The 9,627-nt window shown below is 37.7% G+C and overlaps 1 protein-coding gene across 2 annotated transcripts in view; it reads right to left on the reverse strand.

Moving 5' to 3' along the window:
• Positions 1-1,045: 1,045 nt before the first annotated feature.
• Positions 1,046-9,627, reverse strand: part of LOC110111406 (DNA-damage-repair/toleration protein DRT111, chloroplastic) — a 15,904-nt gene continuing 7,322 nt past the window's right edge. For both annotated transcript variants that reach the window (XM_020843268.2, XM_020843267.2), the window contains one exon: positions 1,046-1,601. In XM_020843268.2, the coding sequence (XP_020698927.1) occupies positions 1,305-1,601 (297 nt within the window). In that variant the 3' untranslated portion in view covers positions 1,046-1,304. The remainder of the gene's footprint in view (positions 1,602-9,627) is intronic.

The following is a 9,627-nucleotide window of genomic DNA, read 5'->3' on the forward strand; positions in this document are numbered from 1 at the left end:
TAAAGAGAAAAAAACAAGGAAAAGACAAAAAACTTAAAAGATCACAGGCCACGTCACGCAATTTCCAGTCGATAACAACATTAACGACAATGTTTACTTTACACAACTCACCTTAGCCAGGTGGTTGAGAGCTTAGGCTTCCAACTAAGAGGGTCTGCGGGAACTTTTATTACGTCCGGTGTAAGGACGTAGAGGAACGTCCGGTTGGAGACAAAATCCGGCAAAAAAATTCAGTATTTGCGTGGTACAACTAGGTATTATTTGATATTAACGAAGAATATCGCTCTTTGAAGACCAATACCGAGAAGACCAATACCGAGTTATACCTAGCTGTACCGAGAAATGCCGAGTTGTACCGAGTTTTTCTAGAAAAAACTCGGTACAAATTTTGTATAACTCGGTATTTCTTGGTTTAGCTCGGTATATCTCGGTATTTTGTCTTCAAATGATGCTATTCCTCGTTATTGTTTGACATTGCTCGGTATTTGCTCGGTACAACTCGTTTTTTGGCGGGATTTGGCCTCCAACCGGACGTTTCTCTGATAATTGTTCCTTGGGTTTGTATCTTCCAACTAGAGCAGTGTAAAACTTACTGAATAATCATGACAAGAATCCAATCACATAAAATAGCGGCCTTCAAATGACCCGATTAGGAAAGTAAATATAATAGATTTGACTTATGTTAAGAAAGATAGATGTAGACATAAAAAGACTTTGTTTGAAAATGTTAGAAATAATCTTTCTTCATTAGATTTAAACGAGAATTTGACTTTTAACAAGACACAATGAAAAAAAATGATTCAGGTAGCTGGCCCCACATGAGGCAAAGATATGATGATGATGTTGTAGTAGTATTTTAAACTACCAAACAAGCGTGTTCATGAACATACAATGAGTTCTTTTAGCTATCAAATGAGACTGTTCGCGAACATATCTGGCTAGAGTTTTCGAACTATCAAGCTATAAAAATATTAACTTCTTCATAACAACGATAATACACTAATTAATAAACCAAATCTAACATTCATACAAGAAATATTTCATCTTTTGACATCCAAACTACCTTAACTGTCATTTCATAAAAATAATAAACATACAAATGTAATATCTATATATCTAATAAAGATTAAAGTAATGGAAACAGATTATATTTATAAGAAGTCAATACAGATAAGATACCCTACTCCCGAGACTTAACAACCAAAATCCAAAATGAGCATCAAACACGCACATTTTAAAGAAAACAAGCAGCAAACATTATCGTTAAAAACAAACAGATTCAACGGCTACCTGCAACTGCTGATTCAAAAGAAACCAGGAATTTCTCCAGGCAAGGGAGCCAGTTCATTTTTCCCAAATCTCTCCTCATCATAAAATGCAGCTCGAACCACCCTTCCACCAAAGTACCGGCCATCTAGATCGATCAGAGCTTTTGTTGTTTCTTCTGTTCTCTCAAACTGCACAAAGATCCTCACAGCTTCATCAGCTGGAAAGTTGGGCTCTGTGATCTCAAAGATGAGCACACGAGTGACGGTGCCATACTTGGAACACTCAGAGGCAACCTCGTCTTCTAGCTCATCGTCTACTTCACCAGGTCCAACCTAAAAAAGTTGAGAAATGCAAGATAAGAAGCAATATTCTCTTCATCTTTGTATATCAGAAGATACGAAAATATGCAATGAATTCAAACGAGAGGTCCTATAAACTTTAAGTGGAATCAAATGGATTCAAAAGCTTAAAGCTAATGGTTACAGGTTTAAGTTTTGTTTGGGACGACTTTTTTGATGCTTTATAAAATAACTTTTTAGTACAAATATTAAAATTTTTGTACTAGAAAACTTTTTTAAGAAATAATAAAAAGCCATCCCAAACGAAGCCTTTATCAGCCAATAAATGATTGGGATTCCATTTCATTTACTGCACGTTCTTTCAATTCAAACAAAGCAAAATTTTCCATGCATGGAGGAAATATTTACCATACATAAACTATTGGAGAAAAAATCTTATATAGGTTGCCACATGATTCCATTGATGAATATTTCAAAGAGAGTAATAAATGCATCACAGGTGAAAAGAACAGAACATCATCTGACGTTTCCTATTTCTCATTTAATTTATCTTTGAAACAAGCAAAGGCAAAGGAAAGGCTGACAAGCAATTTATTAGCATCCATTACAGGATCGAATTGTACAAAGAATATATTCTGACAAAAGAAACTTATTTTGACGATACAGATCGGATTGATGGAACTGACAATATGGCTGTGAAGTACATGAATTAATGGCCTGCCATTTAATTGAAATAAACAAAGCTGAGGCAAAGCGAGAAACAGCGTAAGCAATGGAGAAAAATCAAGCTCGTCAGATTTATTTTCATATTAAGTGTGTGTGTATATATATATATATACATACACACACACATTCTTGAGTTTATTTTCTTAAAAGCTTTAACATGTTCTAGGAATAGGCATCGTGTTAGAGGCACTCGATTGATTATGATTTTATAAATAAAAAACTGAGTTAACATGTTCTCTCTCTCTCTCTCTGATGGGGACATCAGATCATCATGGAGAGTTTATCAGCGACGTGGCTGCCGATCTACGGCCACGAACGAGTCGTTATATTTTTTAGTCGATGTATTTTGTTTTCATGCATTTTATTATTTGCTTATGAGTGTTTATTTTATTTCCCTTTGTACCCCTTTGTATGGGAATGATCATGTGTAAACCTAAGGGCAATTGTGTCATGTCAGTTAGAGTCTTTTGTATGAGGCTATTTAAAGCCCCTTTGTTTTATTTTCAAGATAATGAATGAATGATTATGAAAATTTCTTCCTACACTTGTGTTTGTGAGTTTTGAGAGTTCTTGGAGAGCTTTGGAGAGATCCCTTGGAGAGGGAGATAAGCGCATCACCCACCAACCTTGGAGACGGTCGGGTTCGTGGTTTTACCATCTTTATCTTATCACCACCTCATCGTCGAACTTCCCCACCTTCCACTTCTCACCGCCTGTAAAACCCTTCAAAAAGCTGATTTTTTTTAGTGCAGTTCGTCTGTACGAACTGGATTTAGTACTGGACGAACTGAAGAAATTTGTGAAGAAATCTGTCATTTTCGTCTGTACGAACCTGGAGCAGTCGGGACGATCCGTCAGGACGAAAATTGTCCAGAGAGAAAATCGTCCTGACGATAATTAATTTCGTCTGTACGAAATTTGTCCAGAGAACCCATCGTACCAGGACGAAATTTGGATCGTCCAGGACGATCAGTGTTAATAAATATCGGATTTTAGATATTTTGGATTCATTTTGGAGAGAGAGAAAAGGCAAGAGAGAGAAAGAGAAGGAAAGAGAAGAAGGAAGCTTGGTTTTGGAGGCCACGGAGCGCTTTTCGTCCGACGACGCTGTTAGAAGATTTGTTTGTCTCGCTGTAAGGACTCCGAACCCTATTTCTGTTTTCGAAGATTTTGTATTTTGATCGAGTTGTGCACTGTTTTGTGTTTTTGTAGTCGAACTTTTGACCTGATTTTGTATTGACACGACTTTCACCGCACAACTTTTAGTATGTTATAGATATGAATATTGTACACGATTTAACTATTTTCTACGATGATTTTATCGGTCGGAATTGATTCTACGCGATTTTAATCGAACAGAAAAATATCAGGACTTGATTTGATTTGGTTTCTATAGGATAATAGTCTTGTATTGATGTTATAGATATTCTACTGTAATTTGGTGAGATTTGGAATTTGTGTCTTTTTGCAGGATTTTTGTGTAAATTCGATAGACTACTGTTACTCTGCCCGATTTTTGTATGATTCCTGATTTGACTGAAATTGATAGATTGAATCGATATGCCTATGATTATTGATATGATTGCTCTAATATTGATTATTGATTGCTTATTGATACTGAAACACGTATAACCTGGTTGAACATTGGTTGGAGATGATACCTGTACAGGATGGTGGGCCGACGGGCTTTCCTTTAAATCATAGATCATGGATCATGGATATAACGATGGGAGTCATAAGGAGATTATATGCCGACGGGCGGCCGACGGGCAATAGAGTGACGACTCTTTTCATAGAACCAATGTATTGATATCTACAACAGCAATATGAATTCTACAACAGCAACATGACCATTGATTATACATTGTTCAGTATTATCGTATTGATTGCATGTTTAATGTATTGATTTACGGATTTTACGGATTTGATCGGGTTTACTGTATCGTACGATTTCACTGATTTCATCGATTGACTACTGAACATTGATACTACTGAGAAGGCAGCAGGATTGGAGATTGATCAAAACTGTCAGACGAATCCTTTCACTATGGATGCCTGGGGCGTCACACCGCCGGTCATCTCACCCGACCATTTTCCCTCTCCCAAACCTCTCGGTCTCCCTTTACCCGAGAAACTCCCACCTTGCCGCCACCATTGCCCCATAAGTCGTCGGCCATAGCTCCTGGCCGCCGACCATCCCCCTTCATTCCCCCTTTGATTTGTTTCCTATTTCGGATTTGGTATATTTTGGAATACAATTGAATTTGAATTTCAAAATATTTCATAATATACTAATTCTATTTTAGGAAAGTTTTTGAATGAGATCCCTTTGAGTATTTTCATTCAATTGGATTTAATTTTAAACTTTCCTAATCCTAGAACTTAAATTAGGAAGCTCTAATAATTCCCCTAATTACTCCCATCCCTTATGCATGCCGCCGGCCACATGCTCTCACCCATTAATGCCATATGCAATTATTTCCTAATCCCCAATTCATACTTTGGAAATAATTCAAAATTCCCTTGATTCCTCTGACCGAATTTTCCTTCACCCGGATTGGATTATGTTATTGCCTAAGTGGTAACATCCCCCTTGGAAATAAAGTAGATTTCCTATTTTCTTTTCCCTGTTTTGCCGCCCAACATCTGTTTTCCCTCTCTCACCCGTAACTCCCCTCCTCCCACTTCTTCTCCACATCTCATCCCCTATTGTTCACAGCCATACATTCAACCCTTCCCATCCATCCTCTCTACGTTTAGAGCTTATTTTCGATCAAAACTGTCAGACGAATCCTTTCACTATGGATGCCTGGGGCGTCACATAACTCCTCTCCAAAATCTATTGGAAAATGCTATAAGCTTCATTTAGGCAATACTGATGTGTTGAAGATCATATAAATACTAATTGAAGTAATCTCGGATTTTTTAAATCCAGTTAATGAATTTGGCCATTCCCCATTCCCACTATTATTCTAGTTGAATATAGGGGCATGCAGATGGTGCAGATTAATGGGATTAATTATTCATTCATTTTTTGGATCACATCTTGGGGTATTGTTGATGTCACAGACCAAGATTGGATGACAATAGATATCGATAATATGGGATATGAGGAGAGTGCTCAACCTTAACTCACTAGAAAAAATCCCAAAAATAAGGCTATGAAGAATGATTTGTATCACAAAAGAAATAAATTTACGGAGATAACAAATGATAAGTAATTCTTTCTTAAAGCAATATAAATTATCATACTTTTCGACATCAAGTAGAACTAGAACATTTCACTAAGGAAAATAGATGAAACAACTACAACTGGAAAACCAAAAGAACCTTAGTATAATTGTTTAAAACATAGAAACTAATACCTAATCCCTATGGAAAAGCAATCTATTGCTGATAAAGCTGCTCTTGTGATGATGGCTCACCAATCAACTTTGCCGAATTTGTAATAATAGCATATGAGTATGTCAGATAAACTCAGTTTAACTTTTGTTTATGAAGGCACAAATGCAAGATATGAGATATGCAATATTATTAAAAAAAAATGAAATGATTAACAGGTCCTCTTATATCATAGCAATTATTGTTATTTCATTAACTTGATCAATCTTATATGTCAACTCTTAAACTAAGATAAATTTGCAATAAAATTTATTAAAAAACATATAAAGAATAGCACTCAATGTATTTGAATGCTATATATATATATATATAAATATAATATGATTCATCATAGTGTCATTGATTATAATGTATAATACATTTTGGTTTTCATAATATCATGAATATAAAAGAAGATGGTCAATGACCAAACATAGTTTGTTAGTCTCTTTCAAAAGAGTGATCACTTGGCACGTCAAACATTATGCCATAGTGTATGTGGCCATATGACAATATGGTGGTGGATGCAATGGAAAGGAAAAGTCAACTAGTGATTCAACTTACAACAATGGTTGGGAAATAACATATATCTCCCTTTGTAGAGGCTATTGAACAACAATAGTGGATGAAAGCTCCTAGGGGTGTCAATTTCGGGTCACGGGTCGAGTTCGGGTCGAACCCAGAACTGACCCGGGTTCAATGGGGTTGACCCTAACCCGACCCAGGTAGGTGAACAGGTTGAAAACTCGGACCCGGACCCAATCCGTCGGGTTTACTCGACCAGACACGGAATGCAGGCTGGCGGAACGCGAGCGCGCAGACGCTGTTGCTCGGGCGCGCGGACTTGGGCGCGCAGGAGGGCGTGCGAGCTCTCAGGTGGGCGCGTAGGCGGCACGCGGGCACGGGTGGCAGACGCGGGCGAGCAGCGGGCACACGGAAGCATGTAGACTCGGGTAGCGTGCGACGCGACTTGCGAGGGGCACTGCGGCAGCGTCTACGCAGGCAGACTCGAGCAGCGCGCAGGCAGCCTTGCCGGCCGCGAGGGCAGCCACGAGCAGGGCGCGGGCAGCTGCGCTGGTAATCGGGGCAGGTGCTGGCAGCCTAGGGCAGCGAGGGCATCTCACTCTAAATGGGTTTCCGGGTTGACCCGGTAACCTGTCGGGTCAACCCGAACCCGACCCTCTTTTTAAACGGGTCGAATCCGAGAATCCGAACCCAACCCGTTTAAACCCGTTTTTCAAACGGGTCGGGTTTTCGTGTCGTGTCAAATATTGACAACCCTAAAAGCTCCTAAGGTAATGAACACCAGTCTTTGGTAAGATCACCATTGCAGGCGCTAGCTCAAACCCATCCTCAGGCATTGAGTCAAGCTCACAATTAACTGCATCATTACACTCGGGCTCATACATACATAGAGAGGAAGAGATGGGGACCATCCGAAGAAATAACTTAAGACTTCTTATTTCCTAATCCGCCAATCTAATTTAGTTTTGAATATTTCATCACTTAGCTAGGTTATTTGGGGACATTTTGAGATTTAGGAGAAGATCAATTGAATTGGCTTCGCTTTGGATGAGTATTGTATTGAAGATGAAGGTGGGTGTGGCCATTACGATATGATTGATTAGGTTCAAGATGACAAGATGTCATTGATGTGAGCATGCTTGATTTTTATGATATGATCTAGCAAAATCATGTTATTGTGGATGGAAATATAATTTATCATTCTGCTGTTCTGATGGGAATATAATTTAGTTTTAAGTTAAGTGTTGCTAAGTGAGGATGCTCAGGTGATGAGTAGATTTACTCTTAGAGACTGGATGTGAAACAAGAATATCCATGCAAAAGTTGGAGTAGCTCCAGTGACAGATAAGATTAGAGAGAGTCACTTAAATGGTTTGGTCATGTAAAACGGCAGCCTTCCAATGACCCTGTTACGAGAGTAGATGTATTAGATTTGACCTATGTTAAGAAAGGTAAAGGTAGGCCTAAAAAGACTTGGTTAAAATATATTAGAAATAATATTTCTTTATTAGATTTAAATGAAAATTTGAACCTTAACATGACACAATAGAGAAAAAAATATTCATGTAGCCAACCCCACATAGTGGGGTAAAGGCTTGATGTTATTGCTATTGTTGTTGTTGATGTTCTGAATAATAGTGAATAGTGATCATAACTATTATGATAAGAAGAGCAAGATTTATGATTCTTCTAATCATTATAATATTCTTCAAAAGGATCATGGTCGGAAGATTACGATTGATATATAAATTACATGAGCGTACGAGTGAGTGCGAAATAAGGAAGGCAGAAGACAATGGGATGAGCATGCTAGTAAAACACAAGCGAATGTAGTTATAAGAGGTGGGTGAGCACACACAAGGTTGACCCTGTTAGGAGAGTAGATGTATTAGATTTGGCCTATGTTAAGAAATATAAAAGTAGACCTAAACAGACTTGTTTAAAAAATATTAGAAATGACCTTTCTTTATTAGATTTAAATGACAATTTCACTCTTAACATGACACAATAGAGAAAAAAGATTCATGTAGCCAACCCCACATAGTGGGGTAAAGGCTTGATGTTATTGCTATTGTTGTTGTCGATGTTCTGAATAATAGTGATCATAACTATTATGATAAGAAGAAAAAGATTTATGATTATTCTAATCATTATAATATTCTTCAAAAGGATCATGGTTGGAAGATTATAATTTATATATAAATTACATGAGCGTAGGAGTGAGTGCGAAATAAGGAAGGAAGAAGACAATGGGATGAGCATGCTAGCAAAACACAAGTGAATGTAGTTATAAGAGGTGGGTGAGCACAAGGTTGACCCTGTTAGGAGAGTAGATGTATTAAATTTGTCCCATGTTAAGCAAGGTAAATGTAGACCTAAAAAGACTTGGTTAAAAATAATAGATATGACTTTTCTTTATTAGATTTAAATGAGAATTTGAACCTTAACATGACACAATAGAGAAAAAAAATTCATGTACCCAACCCAACATAGTGAGGTAAATGTTTGATGTTATTGCTATTGTTGTTGTCGATGTTCTGAATAATAGTGATCATAACTATCATGATAAGAAGAGCAAGATTTATGATTCTTCTAATCATTATAATATTCTTCAAAGGATCATGGTCGGAAGATTACGATTTATATATAAATTACATGAGCATAGAAGTGAGTGCGAAATAAGAAAGGAAGAAGACAATGGGATGAGCATGCTAGTAAAACACAAGTGAATGCAGTTATAAGAGGTGGATGAGCACACACAAGGTTAATTGGGCGCTGGTTTAGGTCAAGCAAGATTTAAGGATTTTGATCCTGTGAAGGATCAGTGTCTCGGTTTACTGGAGTACTGGAGTACTGGAGGACTGTTTATACATTTGTGCTAGAGAAGCAAAATCTTGTGCGATGAACGGGGCAAAGGATTGCGTTCAACCTACTCTGATATCACTTGATGTAATTCTAGGTAATGAAATCCAAGATATTTTTGTGTCGAGGGGGAAGAGAGAGAGAGTGATGCAGGACTAATTAGATGCAATGTTTATGAATTTCAGTTAGGCTTTGCAGGACTCTTAGAGTAGAATAAATTCAGAATAAAATTACTAGCAATTATCCACGGCAAGTAAAAGAATGAGGGAGTTAATCTTGCATAGGTTAAATCACATTCGCCAAATTTTGAACGTTCAAGATAATTAAGAAAATAAAAACAACACAGAATAGTAGCTTTCAAATTAATCCCTAATCTAACAATGAGATCTAGGATGCATAGAAAGCACGCTCAATTCCTATGATTCACTAAGCTTTAGCAAGAGCATTCGGAGTAGGCCTTAGCGAGCACAATCTTAACCAAACGAGAATTTAGAGTTAGAAGAAATTTGTTAGACCGGTCTAGTGGACCGGTCCAGCCGGTCCGCACGGGACCGGCCGAGTCGCG

The sequence above is a fragment of the Dendrobium catenatum genome, unplaced genomic scaffold, assembly GCF_001605985.2.
Source record: "Dendrobium catenatum unplaced genomic scaffold, ASM160598v2 fragScaff_scaffold_134, whole genome shotgun sequence".
In the NCBI taxonomy this organism is placed as follows: Eukaryota; Viridiplantae; Streptophyta; class Magnoliopsida; order Asparagales; family Orchidaceae; genus Dendrobium; species Dendrobium catenatum.